This window comes from Bubalus bubalis, chromosome 12, assembly GCF_019923935.1.
Source record: "Bubalus bubalis isolate 160015118507 breed Murrah chromosome 12, NDDB_SH_1, whole genome shotgun sequence".
Taxonomy (NCBI): domain Eukaryota; kingdom Metazoa; phylum Chordata; class Mammalia; order Artiodactyla; family Bovidae; genus Bubalus; species Bubalus bubalis.
In genome coordinates, this window is record NC_059168.1 from 20836760 (window position 1) to 20863888 (window position 27129).

Here is a 27129-nt window from a genome sequence, read left to right on the forward strand (position 1 = left end):
GGTTGAATTTACAGAACTGCTTTAGTCTCATTAACATTTCTGACATCTTTACTTTGCACCAGCCTGGCAAAATAAGATGGAAGTATGTTGGTTTTCAGGAACTGAAGAAACCTAACTTGGGAATTAGTATCTGGGAATTAATATCAGAAACCTAACTTGGGAATTAATATCTCTGCTCAGAATAAGGCAATTCATTTGAAGAGACAGAGGAGATTATCTAGGCTGGAAAATTTTGCAAAGCTGGTTTACATAAAGGTGTTTTGTTCCAAATTCAGACAATTCCTCTAACATGCAAAAGTTTTGACATAAAACTGGTTAATGTTTGAAAACAAAAGAACATTGAGTGTAACTTTCTAGAATGGAGAGCCCTAATTTGATACCACCCCATCTAACAGCCTGATAACCTCTAGTAGGCTTTTGTAAAATCCAGCTTCTCCAGCATCAAGTCCAACTACTTCTTAGTTCCTGGTATGCTCACTTGTAACAAGTCAGTGGTCCCTACGGCCTGACATAAGTTAGTCTTATTGATAACATCTAAGAATACCAGCTCTAACAGAACTTAGGGACTTGTCATGATGCATCATCCATGCTGTTTAGGGAGACCCAACTTGAATTCTTACCATCTGACCCAAAGCTCTAAGGGTAAAAAGTAATTTTCCAAATGTGTGTGTGTGTGTATATATATATTTGTTAATTATGGTTAAGACTTAACATCATTAACTTTAAATGTAGGTCTGCATGAATACGGTTAATACCAAGGTTGACTCCTGAAGCGTACCAAATTAAGGAGTATTAATATTGAACACAAATCAAGAATCTAATTAGAAACATTTTATTTTAAATGTGCCAAATAAAAATCCACATTTTCAGACCATAGGATGTTAATACATTCAACAAAAATTTGTATTATCTTACTGCTGTAAATTTACAGAGTAATAGTCCAGATCCATTTTGATTAGATGGTTGAAATACCCTCCCTAAGTTACACTTTACAGACATCACGAATCCCTTATAATAATGTAAACAAAATAACTTTTCCCTAAAAGGTGAACTTGAGCACTTCAGTCCACTCTTTCAGGACTTGCACTTCTTCTCGGACTTCCTGATGGGGAACGACTAAAAAGAAAAAAATATTTAAGTATGGAACCAATTAGTGTCTAACAAAACTCTTCTCGCATATATGTCAGGGTAAAACTAAAAAAAACCCTGTAAGGTTTAACAGCCTCTTCACTAATTAATCTTACAAAACTTAGGTAAAGATAACTATTTGCTTTTTGGAGATTTGGGGGGGAGGTCATCTAAGAAACTCTATTTAGTATTTTAACATACAGCACCAATTCTCCAAAGAGCTCAGGGAAGTAGGCAGTAAGCAAAATTCTGCAGAGGCCACACTTGACAGTTAAGATATGGCAACAAATTATTTAGCTTACCTTCTTTTTGGAGATGGAGATCTGGACTTTGATCGGCTGTCAAAACATGAAAAGGTTGTGTTTTACTTTTGTGTGAAAAGTACTATCCAATCCCTTCAGTTACAATACAATGAACCCCCCAAATGTCCTGAGCTTAAATTACACTGCAGTTAAACTGGAAAAGAAAAACCTTACCAATTTTTTGGCTAAAAGTCAATCTTCTAACACTTGTTCTTCATAAAATAATCTTTCATACTCTAAGCACAATGATCCCAGAATGCTTCTCCATACATCTATCAAATCCAACACAAGCCTCTTAATATAACCCCAAATTCACCAACTTTTCATTACAGCTTGGACATGACATAACCCCAAATTCACCAACTTTTCACTATAACTTGATATGCCCTTGCCTAGAAAGTCAGCCAGAACAGGCCACGTATAAAGCAAGTTATAAAGTTTGGTTTACTAATAAGGTAACTGTGCTCCTCCTCAGCTTACTTCTAAGCTCATAGCTAACAAATTTCAAAAATTCAAAAACGCTTTGAACTCTGGATATTGGTGCCATGTAACTAAAAGAGCATCAATGAGATTTTTACTCTACCTGCTTCTAGGCCGTGAAAGAGACCTGGATCTTGATCTCGATCTGGACCGGGATCTTAATAAAAGCAAACACATTTACACCAATTAGTCCACGGGAGTAATTTCCTTAAATACCTTCTGAGTACCTTTTAAGGTAGGCAAGGAGGGGGCTAAAACTGTCCAAGATGCCCTATCAGTCTAAGACTGGACAAATACTTGGAACTACCATTTCAAAAATCTATCATGAGTTTCTGTACAGATGTACAATATTCTTAAACAGAGTGTAGCATCCAAGAGAAATTTGTGGTATTTGAGAAAACTGGTGTTAAAAGAAAAATATCAACCTCCTGAATGGAAACTTTGTTTCTTTAAGTTCAGTGAAAACTCCTATGACTGGGTAAAGCTATGTTCATGGATCAACAAACTATCATGGTTCAGGACCATCAATCTGTAAACACAAACCAAATGAGGCTGACATACACATCTTGAGGTCCTGTAACCAAGTTAAATGCATTTATCTGGAGTCCAAGTTTTTCAAATGGACACGTTTTTGAATCCCGGAATTTATAAATACTGTGCTATTACTGAGTAGCAATAATTCTCAGTAGCATTCCCTACCACTGACACGAGTAGCATTGTCAATTCCTTTCATTATCTAGAATGTTACCCATTTCCATAACCTTTGAAAACAAAAACATGCTGAGGGGTCTAATTTGATTTTTAACTTCTCACATTTCAGCGTCTAAACAGAATATCTAGCCAAACAAGCCACATTCAATCTATGTGTGAGTGAGTGAGTGAAGTCGCTCAGTCGTGTCCGACTCTTTGCGATCCCATAGACTATAGCCTACCAGGCTCCTCCGTCCATGGGATTTTCCAGGCAAGAGTACTGGAGTGGGTTGCCATTTCCTTCTCCACAATCTATGTGTGTATTACCCTAAATTTTCCATAGTCTCAACCTTCAAAAAAAGAAAAACTTTAACTTGCTTCTAAATTTCTTTCTGGTTCTAATGGGCCTTCTTATCAGGGACCAAGTAACTATCATCTTTTAGTGCTATTATCATTTGTCTATAAACTGACTTATGGGTAATGAGAGTAGATCTAAACAGATATAAGCTGACTCCAGAAGTTTTCAACATGTTTACCCAGAGTGTTCACTGGAATGATTTGAAGATTATGCCTTAGACCTCCCTCTATCACCTCTGTAACACCCTTAAAATCTTTAGTTGGGCTTTTCTTCATTTGGACATGTTCACAGTCAACTTTTTTCCCAAATATCTTCTGAAGCATTCCATTTCAATTAGGTCCGTAAGATACTCCACCGCTGTCATTAAGACGGGACAATCCAAATACAAATAAGGGGGAAAAAAGGTGCTACATACTGGAAATACCTCGATCCTTTTATAGAACCAGACCTAGATCGTCTGAGTGAAGCTGATCTTGATCTACGAAGAGACACAGATCTTGATCGCCGAGGAGATGCTGATCTTGACCTAAACATTAAATCAAAGTAATTTCAATTTGATTCCAATTAAACTTCACCACTTCTTACAAGTTGAAGTTAAACAAGATCTCTCACCTCCTTCCCCTGCTCCTGCTGCGTGAGCGAGAGTATCGTCTACCTCTGGATCTCGAATGTGATCTAGACCGTGACCTATTTTTCAAGTCAGAAAAAAACATAATATTAGATGGCAACTCCTTTTAGAGTCTGTGTGCCTCTGCTGAAACCAAATCTCAAAACTATTTAAATTTAGTGTCTCATTTGGAAATAAACTCTGGGCCTATTAGTTGTCGTTTTTTTTTTTTTTTTTAAACTACCTAAAAAAAGATTTGTTAAAAGCTCAATTACATTTTAGATTAACATAATATAAAACACTGTAATGTGTATTTAAAATAAACCTTGCAAGTTTGCAGGTCGACCCTCTTTGGCCCATGGTCTAGTAGATCTAGACGATCTAGAAGTATCTATAGCCGATCGCTGCATCTAGATGTTTTCTTCAATCTACACGACGATCAAACTGACAGCCAAATGAGCCAGGTGAGGCTTGATTGACGCAAGAAGATTTTTCTAGTTGGGAATGTGGTCAATCTGGTGTTCCTCTTTCTAAACCGGAGGGGCCCCCAATTGTAAGCCAAATTTACTGTTACGGCGATCACCGTCTCAAATTTTCTGCCCTTTAAAGAATAAGGTGAAGCTAGGTGTAGATGACTCGAGGGGATCTGGCCTCTTATGCTGATCACCTCAAGGTCTAGGAGGATCTTAATTGTCGGATTTGCAAGGCGCCTCAGCATGATATCATAAGGCTCGTGACATTCTGAATCAAGGCGACTGACTCAAACGAAGAAACCTGAAAGGTTTTGACCAGGTTGATTATTAATACATTAACATTTCTTTAATTAAACAAAAATTGTAAAATACACCTGTAACAATTAACATTCAAGTTTACAGAAAAATACTTTTGTGCCTTGCTAATAAAAAAGTTACTTGATTAACTAGTACACTAACCATTCCTTTATTAAAATAAATACCTGCTTCTTCTTCGGCGGCTATAGCGATGACAATCATAAGCATAATGTCCCTTTTCGCCACACTCATAGCATCTATCATTGGGATCAAAGGGACGTCGGGCAGGTGGTCTATCAAATCGAGATCTCCGAGGCATGCCTGTTGATAGTTCAACTCTCACTCGGGAACCACAAATAACCCTACAAAAAACAACAAAAAAACTGTAACGCAAAAAAAAAAAAAAGTGAGCTCTATATTTAGAACTTTCCAATCACTCTCTTTGCCCTCAGAAGCTCCAGCTATATCTTTATAAGTCCTTCAAACGTCACTTTTGCTTTCAGTTCCTGTCTTCATAAAGTGATCAGCTAACTGTTTAAAAACTCCAGACTACAGAATTCAAGCCTGGCACAGGAACATTCTCACCAAGTTCTCACTTACTTTCCATCCAGGCCTCGAACTGCATCTTCTGCATCTCTAGGGTCTTCAAATTCCACAAAGGCAAATCCTGGAGGATTTCTGGCAATCCACACAGTTCTCAAAGGCCCGTAATAACTGAAAGCCCTTTCTAACTCTCCTTTGCCAGCACCAGTTCCCAGGTTACCAACATACACCTTGGTTTCTGTTTAAAAAACGCAAAGAAAAGAGCGCACGTTATGCAAATAATCTGGCCCAAGTTTGAATTCTTTGCTTAAATTCATCTTTAACAGTGCAAAACATATTTAATACTCTATCAAGGGCTAATTTTAGTCTTAAAACCAACGAAGTTCGTACATTTCTGAAAAGCTAAAGCGTACGACCAAGTTCTTAACATTCAATGGAGGCTGGGGGCCCGCGGGAAACCTCCAAATACGAGCACAGCAGCGTGGTAGGATATTCCGAGGCATGGGGCGGACTCCGCCCCGGTCCCGCCCCCGAGTCCCGGCAGCCCCAGGCACACCGAGAACGCGCGGGCCGGCGGCGGCAGCGGCGTCCTCGGTGAGCGGGCCCCAGCGGAAGGCGGACCGGGAGCGGGGCTGCGCCGACTCCAGTACTCTGCAGCAGGCGCCCCAGGCGCAAGCTCGCCCGTGACTCCAGCTCCCCGCCTCAGAAACCATAAACCGTGCTCAAAAAAGCCAAAAGAGAAAAACCAGCCGCCAGACTTAAAAACCACGCTTCCATTCCCACTCAGCAATCAGGCCGTTTGACGAGAATGCGCAGCTCGAAGCTGCCAGTTTTCTAAATCTTAAATTCATCCTTTCTTTTACGGCTGCGACCACATCTGTCAGCTAAAGTGGCGGGAAAGCGCCAAAGAAATGCGCCACCATGGTCGTCAATGTGCGCAAAATGGCAGCCGAGGGCGGGGGGGGGACGGGCGGGCAGGCGGGCGGCTCGAAGAAGGGCAACAACAAAACAGTGATCGAGGGCCTGGCTCGGGCTGGGCGGGAGACTAAGATGCCCAAGAACTGAAAGCTACCCGCCAGAGGCCTACCCCGGCCACCCGCTGTCCTCCCGCGATACCCCGCCGCCGCCGCCGCCTCCAGCTTCGTATGGTGTGCGCCGAAGCCGCCATTACGCACGCGGAATAACAGTCTCCCAACCGCCGAGCCAACCTCACGACCTCTAAATACTCACTACATCCACAGCAACCTCCCTTACTGGCCTTCAGCCTCTTACCTCCTCCGTACCGCCCGTAGCGCGACATGATGACTGGCCTGCGAGCTGGGCTCTTTCAGCTCGCAGCGCCCAGAGAACAATCAATACAAAACCAACCAAACCGCCTTACTCGCCAACGGTCCCAGCGGCACTACGAGGAAGCGCCTGGGTTCTCGCTTATATATGCGGCGGCTGGGTTTCGTTGCGCATGCGTCATCACGACATTCTGCGCGGCACAAAGGAGCTGGGCGGAAACAGCAGAGAAGCGGTGCGGAGGGAACTGATGGGGTGGAAACGCGACTCTTGGGCGGAGGGATACGTTTCCATGGCAACGCGGCGATCCAGTCTGTAAACCCTTGGCCCTTCCCCACGTTGTCCCGCCCCCTCCCCTCCCCCTTTTCCCTGTGTCCTCATTTTCCTTCCCTCGGTCTCCTCCCCCCCCCGCCTTCATTTACCCACCCTCGCATCTAGGGACCCTTAGCTGTGGTAATCTTCCTTCAGGTGCGCTCGACAGGCCTCATGAAAGGCTTTAAGATTTAACCGCTGATGTTGCTGCTGTCGCCTCCTTTCTGCTGGGGGACCTGACCTCGACTGCTACTAATTGATCTTTGGGGCTCGTCAGAGGTAATCGGGAGCTTGGGCCAGGGTGAGAACCCCCTAAATCCCGACATTCTGAGTAGTGGTCCTCAAAACCACCATGGGCCTCAAAAGGGGTGACGCCCCCAAGGGACCGCCAGCCCTGAACCGACCCTTCTGCCCCTTTCGAACCGGCCACCAGTTTTCCCCAACACGGTCCGAGTTCTCGGAGTCGGGACAAAGAAGTAGGGGGTCCCCGGGGTCCCCCCGGGGGTCCCCCCACCCACCTCCTTTTACTGAAATCGCGACATAACCCTAAATCCTTAAATCATTTGTGGTAGTGGTGATTCTGAAATCATTTGCATTTGACGCACAAAGTGATATCTGTGCCTCCTTTCTAGTGCTTTCTGCTTTGCACTGTAGTACCACATCTCATCCACTAATACTGTATCCTGAGGATGGGGAGTTTCTTAAGTCGTCTCTGTAAGCAGCCTTGCTGCTCATTCTATATATCAAATAAATGAAAATCTTTTCTTTATTAGAATCACTTAAAAATGGAGTTTCAATTTTATACAGTGTATTTGCCAGACACCAGCTCTATAAATACAAATTTCACTTTTTTACCGTACATTTAAAAAAAGGCATTGCACTGTGAATACTTGGAATACATGAGTTGGAAATGTTCCACAAAACAAGAGGAAATTCTTAGGTATTTATTTTTTATCTTTTTTCATCTGCTGTAACTTCACTTGGTATGTATAGATGTGGGATACACGGTACAGGAGAAAGGGGACTTAGTTAAATTAGCATGTATTCAGGTAAATAAAAAATGAATTCTCTCAGAGTAATGCTAAGAATTTACATTATTTCCATAACTTTTCAAATTATGGAAGGAATTGGTCTACCTCAAGAAAATCTTTAGTGAGAAAATAGAAGTTTCATCGTTTGTTATGTTTGTTCACCCTTATTTTTTTGTTGTTATCTACTTAATAGAGTTCTTCTTAAAAGTATTAACAATACCAATCCTTTACATACTCATTTATATATACTTTAAATAGAAAGAGCATAGGTACAAAGCACAGGTAATTTTAAAAAGATAGTGCTTATTATACTGTATAGTTTCTCATAGACTTCAATAAATATTTTGGGGGCTTTGAATACAAAGTCTACTGTACAAAATAATTTTTGAGCAAACAACAGTGTAAACAGTATGAAAAGAAGCAACTGTCCAACTTACAACAAACTGATTTCAAGCACATTTAAGGGAAAGGGGTAAACCTGGACTGGCTTGTCTGATTCTGTAACTAAGTCTCTCTCATTAAAGGAGGGACAATTCTAGGCTAGGCTTTGCTAATCTCATTGCCATGAAAAAATAACAGTACTGAGTACTACTTTTGTACCCTGTTATATTGAAAACTTTCTTCTTTAAAAACAATTATTTTCAACTAAATGTCAGTCCAATCAGGGAGTTTTTTTGTACAGTTCTTTTATTTCTACTGATTGTTTTTAAATCAGTTTCACATAAATTTCTTCCCTCTAGAATTCTGTATTAATTTAAGGTCAAATTCCCAGTTTCAATTTGAATGTAAAAGTTAATTCAATTCAACAAAAATTCTAATATTTCCTATATGACATTTTAAAATCCTAAGTTTCTGTTGTTAAACATTAATATTATTAGTTTATGAAGGGAGGGGTAATTCTTTTGAAAGCTGCAGCTTTCAAAATATATCTACATTCCTTAGATTCAGTGTTTCCAGAGAAATATTAGAGAAATATTCACCTTTTCTAATGGAAGGAAATACGAAAAGAGGATTTAATGTTGACTGCCTATAATGAAACAAAACAAAGGAATTAACCAAAAAAAAAGTATTCACCTTTTATCTAACTTTATTTTTAGTTTCACTTTTAAGTCCTTGTCATCATTTTACTTGAATGTGAAAACTTTAAAACAAGAAAAACAATTTTAGACCTTTTGCTACATGTATTACTTTTTAGTAAGAGATAATCTTTATTTTAGAACAGTATTACCAACAGTGGTTCCAGCCCCGCCCCGCCCCCCCCCCGCCCCCCCGCCGCCCCGCCCCAGCAGAGACATTACTTTGCCAACAAAGGTCCCTCTAGTCAAGGCTATGGTTTTTCCAGTGGTCATGTATGGATGTGAGAGTTGTACTGTGAAGAAAGCTGAGTGCCAAAGAATTGATGCTTTTGAACTGTGGTGTTGGAGAAGACTCTTGAGAGCTCTTCCCTTGGACTGCAAGGAGATCCAACCAGTCCATTCTGAAGGAGATCAGTCCTGGATGTTCTTTAGAAGGACTGATGCTAAAGCTGAAACTCCAATAGTTTGGCCACCTCATGCGAAGAGTTGGAAAAGACTCTGATGCTGGGAGGGATTGGGGGCAGGAGGAGAAGGGGACGACAGAGGATGAGATGGCTGGATGGCATCACCGACTCGATGGACATGAATTTGAGTGAACTCCGGGAGTTGGTGATGGACAGGGAGGCCTGGCGTGCTGCAATTCATGAGGTCGCAAAGAGTTGGACACGACTGAGTGATTGAACTGAACTGAAGGAGTAAACTCGGAAGAGGGAAGTTGTGATTCAAGAATGCCCCACTGATACAAATACTACCTAAATGGATGGTTTAGGCATTTAGAGCAATCCAGGAAGAGTGAGGCTTTCTGAGGAATGCCTCTTGTGTTAAAAAGTGTGCAACTATTAACTATCATCAAGCCCTAAACCAATCACTTGTGTTGTTCCTTCTTTAAGAAAGACTATTAATGAGAGTGACTTGATCAGCTTAATGTTGTAATTAGAGCTAGACTAGCTTAGACTTGGACACGACTGAGCGACTTCACTTTCACTTTTCACTTTCATGCATTGGAGAAGGAAATGGCAACCCACTCCAGTGTTCTTGCCTGGAGAATCCCAGGGACGGGGGAGCCTGGTGGGCTTCCGTCTCTGGGGTCGCACAGAGTCGGACAGGACTGAAGCGACTTAGCAGCAGCAGCAGCAACTTAGACTTAGAGTTTAGCACTTAGCACTATCTAAAAATTTGATATGATCTGGGCACTTGGACGAAATTGAGCTTTCCACAAAGCCAGGGACAAACCTCTGCAACATGTGGTGACCATCCTTCGGTGGCCACTCCCAAGTTGTCTTTCTTCACTCAGTGCCTGCAGGAAGAGCAGTTGTCACTCTTCTTCTCTGACTGAATGCACATAGAGAAAAATCATCTGACGCATACAACATGCAAAAACTCGAAAGGTTTTTCATGAAAAGTGAATCCCCAGGAATCCCAAAATCACACCCTGAAACATTCTTAAAGGTTCTATACAAAGGTATTTGCCTGTGGAATAGGGAGATAGATGTTTGTGAGCAATGTGGAAATTGTCACTTTTATTACCAAATGTAGCCTTGGAGGCTAATGTCTATGAGATTAGGGAGTTATCGGGAGAAGGCAATGGCACCCCACTCCAGTACTCTTGCCTGGAAAATCCCATGGATGGAGGAGCCTGGTGGGCTGCAGTCCATGGGGTCGCTAAGAGTCGGACACGACTGAGCGACTTCACTTTCACTTTCCACTTTCATGCATTGGAGAAGGAAATGGCAACCCACTCCAGTGTTCTTGCCTGGAGAATCCCAGGGACGGGGGAGCCTGGTGGGCTGCCGTCTATGGGGTCGCACAGAGTCGGACACGACTGAAGCGACTTAGCAGCAGCAGCAGCAGCAGGGAGTTATCTGGTGGTCCTGTGGTTAGGACTTTCTCTTCCATTGCTGGGTTCGATCTCTGATTGGGAAACCAAGATCCTGCAAGCAGCACAGTCAAAAACATAAAATGAAACATTAAAAAAAAAATTTTTAGGGACTTCTCTGTTGTTCCAGTGGCTAAGACTCCTCGTTCCCATTGCAGGGGGCCCAGTTGGATCCCTGGTCAGGGAACTAGATCCCACTTGCCTCAGTTTAGTGTTCAAATGCCACAACTAAAAGATCCTGCATGCTGTATTTGGTGCAGTGAAATAAATTTTTAAAAACTTTTAAAAGTGGATAAAATCTATTTCAAAGCTAATGGCAAATGGATGCATATGGTATAACTCTCAAATAGATAATTAAAGTAAGATTGTATATGAAAGAAATGCCTTGAAATTCAGAGGTAAGAGGACTTCTCTACCAGATCACTAGTCTAACCACCTCATTTTTCAAATGAGACTAAACCTAGAATTGCAGCGTGATGAGTGCAGTGGTTCCCAAATCCTACTACAAAGACGGTTCATCTGTCTGAGCTTGAATGAGAATTTCTCCAGTCTCAGAAAAATACAAACTATTGCCAACCACTCTTTCTTGGGGAAAACCATCCTTTATTTATTATGTCTTTTTTTTTCTGTTGAAATATTCCTCCCATCATTTTTTAAAGTGAAAGAATGCTAAGAACTTAAAAAAAAAATCTCATGTGTTTTCTTGATAGAAAAAGTATGTCCTCTCTGTCCCCCAATTTTTTCAGACCTATCTAGTTCTCCAAATTCAAGGATCCAGAATCTCTAGTAAAGAACAAAGCATGACTTGGCCCAATAAAAAATACAGAAAAAATCAGACAGTAAGAAATCAAAGTAAAAGCAGGGAAAATGTCTGTCCTTAATAAAAATGCAATTTAAAACAGCTGCTATTTCTATAAGGAGTGCAGCGAAATTGCCACTTACACACACTAATGGGACTGTGAAATAATACATTTGAGGAGGTCAATTTGGCAATATGTTTTAAAATTACTAAGTTACATGTATATTTTGGACTAGTAATCTTACTTCCTGGAATTAACCATAGATGCACATAAAGATTTATCTTGAAAAATGTTGGTAAGATATTATGTTTTCAAAAGTTGAAAGTAATTTGAAAATCAAACATAAAACATTGGTTAAATGTTGTTGTTCAGTTGCTAAGTCTTGTCTGACTCTTTGTGACCCCAAGGACAGCAGGCTTCCCTGTCCTTCACCATCTCCCAGTGTGCTCAGATTCGTGTTCATTGAGTTGGTGATGCTAACCATCTCATCCTTTGTTGCCCGCTTCTCCTTTTGCCTTCAGTTCTTTCCCAGCATCTGGATCTCTGCCAGTGTATCAGCTCTTTGCATCACATGGCCAAAATATTGGAGCTTCAGCTTTAGCATCAGTCTTTCCAGTGAATATTCAGGATTGATTTCCTTTAGGATTGACTGCTTTAATCTTGCAGTCCAAGGGACTCTCAGGGGTCTTCTCCAGTACCACAGTTTGAAAGCATCAATTCTTCAGCGCTCAGCCGTCTTTATGGTCCAGATCTCACATCCGTACATGACTGCTGGAAAAACCATAACTTTGACTAGATGCACCTTTGTCAGCAAAGTGATGTCTTTGATTTTTTAATACACTGTCTAGATTTATCATGGCTTTTCTTCCAAGGAGCAAGTGTCTTAATTTCATGGCCACCATCACTGTCTGCAGTGATTTTGGAGCCCAAGAAAATAAAATCTGTCACTGCTTCCACTTTTCCACCATCTGTTTGTTATGAAGTTGATATGACTGGATTCCATGATCTTAATTTTCTGAATGTTGAGTTTTAGGTCAGCTTTTTCACTGTCCTCTATCATCTTCATCAAGAGATTCTTTAGTTCCTTTTCACCTGCTGCCATTAGAGTGGTGTCATCTGTATATCTGAGGTTGTTGATATTTCTCCTGGCAATCTTTCTGGGTTTTTTGTTTTGTTTTGTTTTGTTTATTGGCTGTGCTAGGTCTTTGTTACTGTGCAAGGACTTTCTCTAGTTGCCATGAGTGAGGTCTACTCTCTAGTTTGAGTGTGCGGGCTTCTCATTGCAACAGCTTCTCTGTTCAACTTCAGTTTTTTCATCGTTAGTGGTTGGGGCATAGACTTGAATTACTGTGATATTGATGGTTTGCCTTGGAAATGAACAGAGATCATTCTGTCGTTTTTGAGATTGCACCTAGGTACTGCATTTCAGACTCTTGTTGACTATGAGGGCTACTCCATTTCTTCTAAGGGATTCTTGCTCACAGTAATAGATACAATGGTCATCTGTATTAAATTCTCCCATTCCCATCCATTTTAGTTCACTGATTCCTAAGATGTCAATGTTTCACTCTTGCCATCTCCTGCTTGACCATATCCAATATACCTTGATTCATAGACCTAACATTCCAGGTTCCTGTGCAGTATTGTTCTTGACAGCATTGTACTTTACTTTCACTACCAGACACATCCACAACTGAGCAGCGTATCCACTTTGGCCCAGTTGCTTCATTCTTTCTGAAGCTGTTAGTAATTGCCCTCTGCTCTTCCCTAGTAGCATATGGAACACCTTCCAATCTGGGGGCTCATCTTTTGGTGTCATATCTTTCTACCTTATCATAGTGTTCATGGGGTTTTAGTGGCAAGAATACTGGAGTGGTTTGCCATTCCCTCCTCCAGTGGACCACGTTTTGTCAGAACTCTCTACTATGACGTGTCCATCTTGGGTGGCCCTTTATGGCATGGCTCATAACGTCATTGAGTTATGCTAACCAGTTCACCACAACAAGGCTGTGATCCATGAAGGGGTGATTAAATGCTATGGCACATAAATTGGTTACATATATTATGATCATGGACAGGGAGGCCTGGCGTGCTGCGATTCATGGGGTCGCAAAGAGTCGGACACGACTGAGCGACTGAACTGAACTGAACTGAATTATGACCATTAAGAACCACATTGTAGAATTCTTCAATGTCAGAAAAATGTTAATATTATGTAATTAAGTAAGAAGGCAGATTTCAAAATGATATGCATGCACAGAATAATTTTGGTTTTGTAAAAATAAATTATATTGATAAAGTAATTTAAGTTTTCTTGTTTTATTTTTCTGCATTTTACAATGTCCTATAATTTTTCTTTTTAAATTAAGAGGCTTGGAGACAAAGGAGTTCCAAGTTTGAACTGAGAATCACTGTTTAGTAGTTGTGTTAATTGGAACATGTGGCTCTACTTGTCATTCCAGGTTCAAGATTTTGCAAAAGAAAACATGGGTTTTAATGATGCTGTCTGTGGGTGCATGGTATCATGAATGTAGTTTCCGTGGTTTTGGTTATTTAAAAATTTTTTTCTGTTACGACCTGAATTGCTTCTAGTAAAAAATTGAATGTAATCTAAATATAAATAAATATAAATATTTTAAGTGGAAGTCGTAATGGAGGAATTAAACAGGATAGTTAATCTAGGGAGAATCTTGTGTTAGTATGTAACCTCCCACACTGTTAACTATGGTTGCCTCTGGGAAGTGAAATTTGGTTGAAGATAGAAAAGGGCCTTCATCATTTAACTGTACAGTGAGGTCTTCTGTATTGTTTGCAGGTTTTGTGTTTTTATAAACAAATATAATACTTTTGTAATAATGCTTCAATGTTATAATGTGCCCTTCTCCCACAATCTCTGCCGAATTTACTCAACTTGACCTTCCTTCATAGCTCTTCTCGCCTCTAACCTCTTCATTTACTCTATGTGAGTTTATCACAGTGTGAGATCCTCAAGGGCAGGGACTTTGTTTTACTCTCTGATGCATTCCTATTGTCTGGCATTGTTCCTGGCCTGTACAGCACTACATTCTCAATATTTCTGGAATTAATTAATTCTACTAAGAAACTATTTCACATGTTTGTTGCTCATTTAATATTTACAAAGCATTTCCCCTGTGGCTCAGCTGGTAAAGAATCCTCCTGCAATGTGGGAGACCTGGGTTTGATCCCTGGGTTGGGAAGATCCCGTGGAGAAGGGAAAGGCTTACCCATTCCAGTATTCTGGCCTGGAGAATTCCATAGACTGTATATTCCATGGGGTTGCAAAGAGTTGGACACGACTGAGAGACTTTCACATTGCATTATCTAACATTGCATAGATAGATATTTAGGTTCCAAATCTGAACCTCTGATTCTCAGTCCATAGAGATTTCTTTTGCACAACACTGCCTTCCTAGAAGTAACTTGTTTTGGCTTTTTCTCAACTCTTTGAGAGTTGTAGGGAAACATTTATTTTACATTATAAAAATCTGCTTGTGAAACCTGCAGATTACTACCATTTTACTGTGGGACACTGTTGGTATTTAAAGCAACAACAACAATAAAAACTACTATATTCTAGAATAGCTCTTTTTTTTAAATCATTTTTAAATTGAAGTATAATTGATATAAAATATTATATAGGGAAAAGGTGTACAATGTAGTGATTCACAATTTTTAAAGGTTAAGCTTCATTTATAGTTATTGTAAAACTGTATTGTATATTTCCCATGTTGTACAGTACATCCTTGTAGTTTATTTTATACCTTATAGTTTATACCTCTTAATCTCCTACTCCTATAATCCCCCCCTGCCTTTTCTCTCTTCACTGGTAACCACTAGTTTGTTCTCAGTATCTATGAATCTGCTTCTTGTTTGTTACATTCACTAGTTTGTTACTTTTTTTAGAGTCCACATTTAAGTGATAACATACAGTATTTGTCTTGCCATATCTGACGTTTCACTTAGCATTATGCCCTCCAAGTCCATCCATGTTGCTGCAGCTGCAAAATTTCATTCTTTTTATGGCTAGTAGTATTCCAATTGGAGAAGGCAAAGGCACCCCACTCCAGTACTCTTGCCTGGAAAATCCCATGGACGGAGAGCCTGGTAGGCTGCAGACCATGGGGTCACAAAGAGTCGGACACGACTGAGCGACTTCACTTTCACTTTTCCCTTTCATGCATTGAAGAAGGAAATGGCAACCCACTCCAGTGTTCTTCCCTGGAGAATCCCAGAGATGGGGGAGCCTGGTGGGCCGCCGTCTATGGGGTCGCACAGAGTCGGACATGACTGAAGCGACTTAGCAGCAGTAGCAGCAGCAGTATTCCAATGTGTATAAATATATGTATATACATATGCGTGCATGCTCGGTTGCTCATTTGTGTTCAACTTTTTGTGACCCCATGAAGTGTAGCCCATCAGGTTTCTCTGTCCATGGAATTTTTTAGGCAAGAATACTGGAGTGGGTTGCCATTTCCTACTCCAAAGTATCTTTCCTACCCAGGGATCAACCCAGGTCTCCTACATTGCAGGAAGATTCTTTACCACCTGAGCCATCAAGGAAGCCTATATATACATACATATATATCACATCTTCTTTATCCATTCATCTATTGATGGACAGTTACATTGCTTCTATATCTTGGCAATTGTAAATAATGCTGCTTTGAAAATTGGGGTGCATATATCTTTTTGAATTAGTACTTTTGGTTTTTTCTAGTGTATACCCAGGAGTGGAATTGCTGGATCATATGGTAGTTCTATTTTTATTTTTTTTGGGAAACCTCCAGGCTGTTTTCCATAGTGGCTGCACTAATTTACATTCCCACCAGGGTTTCCTTTTCTTTTTTTTCTTAATATATATATTTTATTGAATATAGTGAACTTACAATGTTTCAGGTGCACAGCAAGATGATTCAGTTGTATATATACACATACAATATTTTTCAAATTATTTTCCATTATAGGTTATTATAAGATATTGACTATAGTTTCCTGTGCTATACACTAAACTTTTGTTGCTTGTTGCATATCCATTTTTTAAATTAGAATTTATCATTCTATTCATACTAAGTCAAACAAGTGGAATCAAGATGTCATAAATTTTTTAGGCAAAAATTCATAAGTTTTCTAAAATATATATATTATACATATTTGTATATATATATGTATACAAATATTTTTCTACTATGCTTGATAAAGGCTTGAGAAATAACATCAAAGAAAAGAAGAGATGGAGAAATTGGAAAACTTAAACTAAATGAAATGGGAACACTGCATATGAAATAGAAAAAGTGAAGCTAGATAAAAGTAAAATATTATCATATAGTCCAGTTGTTTTTAAACATGGCTTCTCTTTAGAAATATATCTGGAGCTTTGGAGGTAAAAAAAAGCAATATGTAAGCATTTGTATTTTTCAAAAAATTCGAAGATAATTCTGATATGCATATGGATTTTAAAAAGTGATTACTGGTTTTTCTGTTAAACGGTAGTTTGGGTGATATAGAATGATATTTACCAGCTTTCACAATCAAAAAGGATGATTATAATTGCAAGCCATAATGGGGGCATGGTTAACCTAACAATATAAAGTAATTATATACAATTGGGGGGGGGGCATCAAGCAGAGTGATATAGTAAGTGGAAGTGCATACATGCACATGTTTTCATCTACCCAGCCAGTCTATGTCTTTTGGTTGGTGCATTTAATCCATTTACATTTAAGGTAATTATCGATATGTATGATCCTATTACTCTTTTAATTGGGTTTATTTTATGTAGGTCTCTTTCTTCTCTTGTGCTTCCTGCTTTAGCATTTGTCATAAAGCTGGTTTGGTGGTGCTGAATTCTCTTAATTTTTGCTTGTCTGGAAAGCTTTTGATTTCTCCATCAAATCTGAATGGAGAATAGTCAGACAAGAAGAGTAGAGCCAGACTCTACACAGCCAAGTCTTGCTGGGTAGAGTATTCTCTGCTGTAGGTTCTTCCCTTTCATCACTTTAAATATATTGTGCCATTCCCTTCTGGTTTGTAGAGTTTGTTGAGAAATTAGCTGATAACCTGATGGGAGTTCTCTTGTATGTTATTTGTCGTTTTTCCCTTGTTGCTTTTAACATTTTATCTTTATCTTTAATTTTTGTCAGTTTGATTATTATGTGTTTCAGTGTGTTCCTCCTTGGGTTTATCTTGCTTGGGACTCTCTGTGCTTCTTGGACTTAGTTGACTATTTCCTTTGCCATGTGAGGGAAGTTTTCAGTTATTATAAAAATATTTTCTCAGGTCCTTTTTCACTCTCTTCTCCTTCTGGAACTCCTATAATGTGAATGTTGGTGTGCTTAATGTTGTCCCAGAAGTCTCTTAGGCTGTCTTCATTTTTTTTGTTTTTCTTTTTCCTATGTTCGGTTCTGTGGCAGTGATTTCCACCATTCTGTTTTCCAGGTCATTTATCCATTCTTCTGCCTCAGTTATTCTGCTATTGATTCCTCTTAGTATAGTATTCATCTCTGTTTATTTAGTCTTTAGTTATTCTAGGTCTTTTATAAGCATTTCTTGTATCTTCTCCATTGTTTTCCCCAAATCCTGGATCATCTTCACTATCATTATTCTGAATTGTTTTTCTGGAGGGTTGCTTATCTCCACTTCATTTAGTTGTTTTTCTGGGGTTTTGTCTTGTCCCTTCATGTGGGACATAACTTTCTGCTTTTTCATCTCAATTATCTTCCTGTAATGTGGTTTTTGTTCTAGCCACTTTGGCATTGTGGTTCTTCTTGCTTTTTCTATCTGCCCTCTGATGGAGGAGGCTAAGAGACTTGAGTAAGCTTCCTGATGGTAGGGTCTGATGGGAAAACTGAGTCTTGCTGTGGTGGGCAGGGCCTTCCTCAGTTCAGTTCAGTTCAGTCGCTCAGTCATGTCCGACTCTTTGCAACCCCATGAACCGCAGCATGCCAGGCCTCCCTGTCCATCACCAACTCCCAGAGTCCACCCAAACCCATGTCCATTGAGTCAGTGATGCCATCCAACCATCACATCCTCTGTCGTCCCCTTTTCCTCCTGTCCTCAATCTTTCCCAGCATCAGGGTCTTTTCCAGTGAGTCAGCTCTTCGCATCAGGTGGACGAAGTATTGAGAGTTTCAGTTTCAACATCCATCCTTCCAATGAACACCCAGGACTGATCTGCTTTAGGATGGACTGGTTGGATCTCCTTGCAGTCCAAGGGACTCTCAAGAGTCTTCTCCAACACCACAGTTCAAAAGCATCAATTCTTTGGCGCTCAGCTTTCTTTATAGTCCAACTCTCACATCCATACATGACCACTGGAAAAACTATAGCCTTGGCTAGACGGACCTTTGTTGACAAAGTAATGTCTATGCTTTTGAATATGCTGTCTAGGTGGTCATAACTTTCCTTCCAAGGAGTAAGCATCTTTTAATTTCATGAGTGCAGTCACCATCTGCAATGATTTTGGAGCCCAGAAAAATAAAGTCAGCCACTGTTTCCCCATGTATTTGCCATGAAGTGATGGGACCAGATGCCATGATCTTCGTTTTCTGAATGTTGAGCTTTAAGCCAACTTTTTCACTCTCTTTTTTCACTTTCATCAAGAGGCTCTTTAGTTCTTCTTTGCTTTCTGCCATAAGGGTGGTATCATCTGCATATCTGAGGTTATTGATATTTCTCCCGGCAATCTTGATTCCAGCTTGTGCTTCCTCCAGCCCAGCGTTTCTCATGATGTACTCTGCATAGAAGTTAAATAAGCAGGGTGACAATATACAGCCTTGACGTACTCCTTTTCCTATTTGGAACCAGTCTGTTGTTCCATGTCCAGTTCTAACTGTTGCTTCCTGACCTGCATAAAGGTTTCTCAAGAGGCCAGGTGGTCTGGTATTCCCATCTCTTTCAGGATTTTCCACAGTTGATTGTAATCCACACAGTCAAAGGCTTTGGCATAGTCAATAAAGCAGAAATAGATGTTTTTCTGGAACTCTCTTGCTTTTTTGATGATCTAGTGGATGTTGGCAATTTGATCTCTGATTCCTCTGCCTTTTCTAAAACCAGCTTGAACATAGCTTTAATCAAATTATCTGCTGATGGGTTAGGTTGCACTCCCTCCCTGTTAGTTGTTTGCCCTGAGGCTACCCAGCCCTGGGGTCTAGGAGCTCTATGGTAGGGTTAGTGGCCACCTCCAAGAGGGCTTACGCCAAGGGGAACCTTCCCAGACTGCTGCTACCAGTGCCCCCTCCCTGTGATGAGCCCCTGCCAATTCATGGCTCCACAGGAGACCCTCCAACTCTATCAGGTAGTTTTGGTTCAGTCTCCTGTGAGGTCACTGCTCCTTTCCTCTGGGTCTTGGTGTGGGCAAGATTTTGTTTGCGGCTTCCAAGCCTAGAGTCTCTGTTTCCCCCAGTCCTGTGCAAGTCCTATAATCAAATCCTGTTGGCCTTCAAGGTCAGATTCCGTGGGAATTCCCAGTCCCATTTTTGGATCCTTCGGCTGGGAAGGCTGATGTGGCATTCAGAACCTTCACAACAGTTGGAGAATTTCTTTGGTACTATTGTTCTCCAGTTTGTGGGTCACTCACCTGGTGGGTTTGAAATTTGATTTGTGGTGATTGTGTCCCTCCTATCATCTCACTGAGGCTTCTTCTTTGTCTTTGGACATAGGGTATCTTTTTTTGGTGGGTTCCAGCACCCTCCTGTCTAGCTCAATAACTAGTTGTGATTTTGGTTCTCTTGGAGGAGAAGATGAGTGCACATCCTTCTGCTCAACCAACTTGAACAGGGTTCCCTTTTCTTTACATCCTCGGCAACATTTATCATTTATGTACTTTTTGATGATAGCCATTCTGACAAATCAAATGTGGTTTTGATTTGCGTTTCCCTGATGGCTAATGATGTTGAGCATCTTTTCATGTGTGCGTGTTGGCCATCTGCATTTCCTCTCTGGAAAAATGTCTATTCATATCTTCTGTCCATTTTTAAAATTAGGTTGTTTGAGTTTGTTTGTTATTGTTTTTTTGATGTTGAGTTGTATGAACTGTTTATATATGTGGGATATTAACCCCTTATCAGTTATACCACTTGCAAATATTTTCTGCCATTCAGCAAGTTGTCTTTTAGTATTGTCAGTGATTTCCTATGCTGTGCAAAAGCTTTTACATTTAATTAGGTTCCATTTGTTTATTTTTGGTTTTATTTCCTTTGCTCTTGGAGATAGCTCAAAAAAAATACTGCTACAATTTATGTCAAAGAGTGTTCTGCCTATGTTTTCTTCTAGGAGTTTTATGGTATCTTGTCTTATATTTAGGTATTTAGGTCTTTAATCCATTTTCAGTTTATTTTTATATATGATATAAGAGAATATTCTAATTTCATTCTTTTACATTTGGCTGTCTAGTTTTTCCAGCACCACTTATTGAAGAGACTGCCTTTTCTCCTTTGTATATTCTTCCTCCTTTGTCATAGATTAATTGACAGTAAGTCCACAGGTTTATTTCTGTGTTCTGTATTCTGTTCTCCATTGATCTGTGTATCTGTTTTTGAGACAGTGCCATACTGTTTTCTTTTTAAATTTTATTGTTTGTTTATTTATTTATTTTTGGCTGCACTCATTGCTGCACATGGACTTTCTCTAGTTGTGGCAAGCGGGGGCTGCTCTCTAGTTTGTGGTGCATGGGCTTTTCATTGCAGTGGCTTCTCTTGTTGCAGAGCATGGGCTCTAGAGTGTGGGCTTAGTAGTTGTGGTGTATGGGCTTAGTTGCCCCACAGCAGGTGGAGTTTTCCTGGACCAGGGATCAAATGCATGTCCCCTGTATTGGTAGGCAGATTCTTAACCACTGGACCACAAGGGAGGTACAGTACTATACTGTTTTGATGACTGTATCTTTGTAGTATAGTCTGAAGTCGGGGGTGTGGATTCTTCCAGCTTTGTTCTTCTTAAGATTGTTTTGGCTCTTTGGGGTCTTTTGTGTCTCCATTCAAATTTTAAAATTATTTGTTCTAAAAATTGTTTTTGTTCTATTTCTGTGAAAAATGCCATAAGTATTTTGATAGGGATAGTACTTGAATCTATAGATTGCCTTGGGTAGTGTGGTCATTTTAGCAGTATTAATTCTTCCAATCCAAGAACACGGTATATCTTTCCATCAGTTTGTGTTGTCTTCAATTTCTTTCATCAGTGTTTCTGAGTATAGAGATATAAATATACCCTTCTTAGGTAGATTTATTCCTAGGTATTTTGTTCTTTTTAATACAATGGTAAATGGGAATTTTTTAAAATTTCTCTTTATGATAGTTCATTATTACTTAGAAAAGCAGCAGATTTCTATATATTAATGTTGTATCCTTCAGCTTTACTGAATTCATTGATGATCTTCAGTAATTTTCTGGTGGCACCTTTAAGATTTTCTATGTCTAATATTATGTCATCTGCAAACAGTGACAGTTTTACTTCTTCCTTTCCAATTTGAATTCCTTTTATTTCTTTTTCTTCTCTGATTGCTATGGCTAGGATTTCCAAAACTATGTTGAATAAAAGTGGTAAGCCTGGGCATCCTTGTCTTGTTCCTGAGTAAATGCTTTCAGCTTGTCACCATGGAGTATGATGTTAGCTGTAGATTTGTCATAATGGCCTTTATATGTTTATGCTGTTGCCAGGCATCTGGTATTGGATTTGTTTCTCTGGAGAACTAATATAGTGTATTACACCATAAACAATTTTCCAAGTCATTAAATATTCTATAATCTTATAGATCTTATAGAATCTATTTGCATAGATTTTGATTGTATGGGTATCCTCTGTTGTAAGAAATTTACATTATTTTCATTTTCTTATTATAAATAATGCTGAAGTGTATACAACTTGTATAGATGCACATCCCTGACTATTTCTTTAGAATAATTCCATAAATGAAAAGAGAGTCAGAGTATTAAAAAATATAAAAGTTTTAAAGCATGTTGCCAAATAACTCTCCAAAAGGGTTATAGCCATTTATACACCTCCCTAATTAACGTACAAGGGTATTTGATTCTCTACTTTCATTAATATTGGATGTTATCATATTTTTAACCTGCAAAGTTTGTTTTTTTAATGGATTTTTTTTCATTTGTATTTTGTTGATTTACAGTGAAATTGAACATTATGCTCACTGGCAATTTGTTTCTGTCCTTTGCTGATTTTTCTGTTGGAGTGTTTCTTCTATCTAATTGAGTCATGGCAATTCTTACTATATTAAGAACTTTAGTTATTTGTATTCACTGTTAAAATTTTCAGACTCTTATAGATTATTTTCAGAACCATACATTTTTAATTGATATATTCTTGACATAAAACATTGTGTAAGTTTATGGTTTACAGTAAGTTGATCTGATATATTTGGATATTGCAGTATGATTACCACTGTAGAGTTAGCTAACACATCTATCATGTTACATAATTATCATTTCTATTTTGTGGTGAGAACAATTAAAATCTAGTCTCTCAGACACTTAGAAGTTTATAATACAATATTATTGACTATAATCACTATGCTGTGCAGTAGATTTCCAGGATTTATTTATCTACTAGTTACAAGTTTATACATTTCTCCAGTTTCCCTATCTCCCAGCCTCTGATAACCACCATTCTACTCTCTGTTGCTGCAAGTTTAGCTTTTTCTTTTTATAAAAAAGTTTTTAAATGAAGTATTTACAGTGTTGTGTTAATTTCTGTTATGCACCAAAGGAATTCCATCCATAGGGTCACACAGAGTCGGACGCAACTGAAGCAATTTAGCATGCATGCACACAGCATATATGTGTGTGTGTGTGTTTATATATATGTATGTATATATGGCTTGTAGCCCGTCAGTCTCCTCTGTCCATGGTATTCTCCAGGCAAGAATACTGGAGTGGATTGCTGTGCTCTCCTCCAGGGGGTCTTCCCACCCAGGGATTGAACCCAAGTCTCTTATGTCTCCTGCATTGGCAGCTGGGTTCTTTACCACTAGTACCACTTGGGAAGCCTATACATGTGCAAACCCCAGACTTCCAGTCCATTCCCCCAACTTCCCATCTTCTCCTTGGCAACCACAGTCTCTTCTCTATGTCAGTGAAGACTCTTAGAGTTTTAACAGCAATTGATTATTTCATTCTGAATTTATCTTAGTAAATCAAAAACTGTCATAGTCATATGATATTCATTTAGTTTAATGAGTAAGAGGCAGGCACTGTACTCTGTGATGAAGACAGACATGAAAGATGTGTTCAGAGCTGAGCCTTTTAGATAAATGTGTAATTAACTTAGCTTTACAATGAATAATGATAATAGTTGCTAATACTGAAGCATAACTAAACCTTAAGGTTTAAAAACAAGCAATTTAAGTAGAATAGTATCTTTGAGGCTGTTATCTCCCTTTATTTATTTTTTTAATATATAACATATTTTCCCTGTTTTCTCTTCCCACTATGTAAAAATCTGTATCCCTTCTGCTTTTCTCTTTCTTTTCCTTTGATTATTCTCCTCTGTTTCATTTTCCCCTCCTATCATTTAACATATAAAAACACAAAATTAAAGTACATTTTAATCTATGTTTCTAATTGTTGTAAAACATTGTGAAAATTACTATTGAAGCATTTTGCTTGCAGTTTCTTTTTTTTGGCAGTTTCTATTTTTAAGAATAGATTAATTGGACCTATTGTATTATTATGAATATATTAAATAACTTGTTGTTTGGAATTGGTTTTCCATTGTGCCCACATCCACCCCACCTTCCTACCAAGATTTTATAGTAATGTTGTGATAAAAACTGTTGCATTTGAGTTTTTTTCCTAATTGCAACAATGCAAGGAAATCTTTCTAATTTACACAGCACTTTCCATTCTAAAACCTTCTATAACTAACCATAATATTTTATCAAGACCTAGTTTTCTGTGAAAATATATGCAAGTACAGCAGTGGTACTAAGAATAACAGGTGTTGGGTTTTTAATTCTCATAATCTGTATTCTTTGGTCTGGACAACTTACCCTTTCCTCTAGTCTTAACTAGAAACATACACAAATATATTTCTCTTTCCAGCCAGATTCTTGCCCCCAAGGTCTTCCTACAGAGAATTCATTATCTTTGTTCAGCAATCATTGTACATTTCTGCAACACAAATACACAAAAGAATGATCTTATGAAAATGATAGATTGGAGGGATGGTTCACAAAGGACCTCTTTGGTTTACAAAGGATTTGCTTCACAGTGTTCTAAAAGAGCATATTTTCTTTAGTATGTTCCAAATGATTTTAACTTTTCAGAAATTCATCTTCTAGGTAAATAAAATTATCTTTTTTCCCCCCCTTTGTCTGACATAGATGAGAATATCTTGATACTGAACCTCACAGCTCTAAGTCTGCCTCCATTATAACAGCAAGACTTCAGGCCGTGGAAGAAGTGACCCCAGTTAGGAGATCAGGAACTACCCTCACTGAGGCCACACCTCTCTACTTCAGATACTTCACATCTCTAAAGTAGGGAAATGAATATGTCGCTTACTCTGAATAAGAGAGACGATATGGAGCATGGGTTTACATCATTTAGAAAGGTAGTAAATAAGGAGGAGGACAAGTTTGAAGATGCCTATGAAATTATCCCTGCAGCAGCAACAATGGATTTAGTATCTTCCTTGGAAGAATGCACAACGGGATTGTATTTATTTCTAAATAACAGATTCTCTGATGCCATACATCTCATTTATCCATGGTCAAAAAACAGCATATACCATGCTATAATCTATAGCATCCTTATGGTTGTCAAGGCCTTCTTGACTTTTGATCCACAGGATATAGAGATTGGGATGACTGCCACAAAGGAAGCTTTGAGAGTCTGTAACAATTTCCGAAGAAAATCTAGGATGATAAATTTTTCTCGTCTAGTTAGCAGGCAGGGAATAAAGGCTATTAAAGAAGAGGAATTGCATGCAGAAGTCTGCTATGCTGAGTGTTTGATCTTGAAATCCACTGTAATGTTTATACAAGATGACAGTATGCTTAGTTTTCTTAAAAGTGGGATCAACATTGGGTTAAGTTACCAAATATACAAAGACTGTCAGCAAGTGTTAACACAGATACCTGATTACCAAAGCAAAACCTACAGACACCTGGTTGGAGGCATAAAATTTGGACTTGGAGTATTCAACTTGTTATTATCACTTGTGCCACCAAGGACACTTAAACTACTCAATGTTGTTGGATATTCTGGTGATAGAGAGGTAGGCTTGACTTTGCTTCATGAGAGTGCATCTGAATCCCATATAAATAATATCTTTAGTGTTTTGATTCTACTGTTCTATTACAATTATCTCTCCATAGCTTTTAGTGTTGAAAGGAACCATAATTCTGCTGTGGAGAATCTCTTCCTAATCTACCTTCAGAAATTTCCAAACTGTGTCATACTTAAATTTTTTCATGCACGTTTTAGTATGCTGAAAGGATATTTTAAACATGCCCAGTTAACATTAGAAGAGTGCATTTTTATTCAGAATGAATGGAATCAGCTTCATCACCTCTGTTACTGGGAACTCATGTGGTGCCACATTTTTCTGCTGGAATGGAAGCAGGCTTACCACTATGCCCATGTGCTGGTTCAAAACAGCAGGTGGTCCAAGTCAGTATATTCTTTCACGAAAGCTTCTCTACTAGCCATGCTTCCTCCTGATTTTGCGAAATCAGTAAGTGAGGACATGAGCTCTCTCTTCCTAAGCGTGGATAGCCTGAGAATCAGAATTTTAGGAACTTCTGTGCCGATAGAAAAGTTTGTTGCTGAGAAGGGTCAGCGCTATGGGACAACTGCAGGCTGGTTTACAGCACAGCCCATTCTGGAACTTATGTATGCCTGGAGTGGTTTCCGAGTCATAAGCAAAAAGCTAGAGCTTATTTCAACCTGGCTATCAATCATTGACAAAGGAGAAGAACTTTTACAAGAAACTCCAAATAAAGAGTATGTCGTAGATGACATAAGTTTATTAAATTTACTGAAAGGTCTGTGTCTGAAATACTTAGGCAAATATTCAATGGCTGAGTACTACTTTAGTCATGTCATTCAAAAGGAGAAATTGTTAAAATATGACCACTATTTGGTGCCGTATTCTTACTATGAACTGGGAATTCTATACTATCTAAAAGGAGATTATGCCAGTGCAACAAAAACCCTAGAAAACATAAAAAATTACAAAGACTATTCCATGGAAGCCCGATTACAGTTTAGAGCTCACATAGCCCTTGAACAAATAGCTAAAGAAAAAGTTATTTAAACACAAGTGTGGTGGTTTTTTTATGAGTGAAGTGTCTACTATCAGCTTGGTAATTAACAAGTAGAAAAATAATTTCTTTGTGGAAGAAATCCAAGAAGAGGCAACTGCTAAGAATCTGACCAGTAACAAGGAAGAAAGGAATTGGCCATTACTTTTTCCTCTTCCCTCCTCCATACCTATAAAATGGAATGTTTTAGACTGGCAAATGGAGTGATGCATATTCTTGAAAAAGGAAAGGTAAATGATGTACATTTTATTATTTTTTTTAATTTTAATTGGAGGCTAATTACTTTACAATATTGTAGTGGTTTTTGCCATACATTGACATGAATCAGCTATGGGTGTATATGTGTCCCCCATCCTGAAGCCCCCTCCCACCTCCCTCCCCATCCCATCCCTCAGGGTCATCCCAGTGCACCAGCCCTGAGTGTCCTGTCTCATGTATTGAACCTAGACTGGCAATCTGTTTCACATATGTAATGTACATGTTTCAATGCTATTCTCTCAAATCATCCCTCCCTCACGTTCCCCCACAGAGTCCAAAAGTCTGTTCTTTACATCTTTGTCTCTTTTGCTCTCTCGCA

The 27129-nt window shown here is 39.1% G+C and overlaps 2 protein-coding genes across 4 annotated transcripts; one reads left to right on the forward strand and one right to left on the reverse strand.

Moving 5' to 3' along the window:
* Positions 1-816: 816 nt before the first annotated feature.
* SRSF7 (serine and arginine rich splicing factor 7) lies at positions 817-6309 on the reverse strand. Of its 3 annotated transcripts, none has more exons than XM_006071190.3 (8): positions 6151-6309; positions 4936-5116; positions 4521-4697; positions 3571-3645; positions 3407-3484; positions 2014-2067; positions 1431-1466; positions 817-1116 (listed from the first exon to the last, which is right to left on the reverse strand). In XM_006071190.3, the coding sequence occupies exons 1-8, from the start codon at positions 6176-6178 to the stop codon at positions 1062-1064; spliced, it is 684 nt and encodes a 227-aa protein (XP_006071252.1). In that variant the 5' UTR covers positions 6179-6309; the 3' UTR covers positions 817-1061. The 3 variants fall into 3 exon arrangements, with proteins under 3 accessions (XP_006071252.1, XP_006071250.1, XP_006071251.1); XM_006071188.3 differs by having other exon boundaries at positions 3383-3484; XM_006071189.3 differs by having other exon boundaries at positions 3374-3484.
* Positions 6310-6332: 23 nt separating this feature from the next.
* Positions 6333-26863, forward strand: LOC123328428 (tetratricopeptide repeat protein 39B). Its single transcript, XM_044925841.1, has 2 exons — positions 6333-6753; positions 24609-26863. The coding sequence occupies exon 2, from the start codon at positions 24773-24775 to the stop codon at positions 26543-26545; it is 1773 nt and encodes a 590-aa protein (XP_044781776.1). The 5' UTR covers positions 6333-6753; positions 24609-24772; the 3' UTR covers positions 26546-26863.
* The last annotated feature ends 266 nt before the right edge of the window (positions 26864-27129 follow it).

Bases quoted from the DNA above. Each gene is read 5' to 3' on its own strand.
- LOC123328428 (XM_044925841.1), top strand. From the start codon at position 24,773: ATGAATATGTCGCTTACTCTGAATAAGAGAGACGATATGGAGCATGGG.
- SRSF7 (XM_006071189.3), bottom strand. From the start codon at position 6,178: ATGTCGCGCTACGGGCGGTACGGAGGAG. The intron at 5,117-6,150 runs GTAAGAGGCTGA...TTTTTTAAACAG, and splicing joins CTACGGGCGGTACGGAGGAG to AAACCAAGGTGTATGTTGGT. The intron at 3,646-4,520 runs GTATTTATTTTA...CTTGAAAAATAG, and splicing joins AGCCGCCGAAGAAGAAGCAG to GTCACGGTCTAGATCACATT.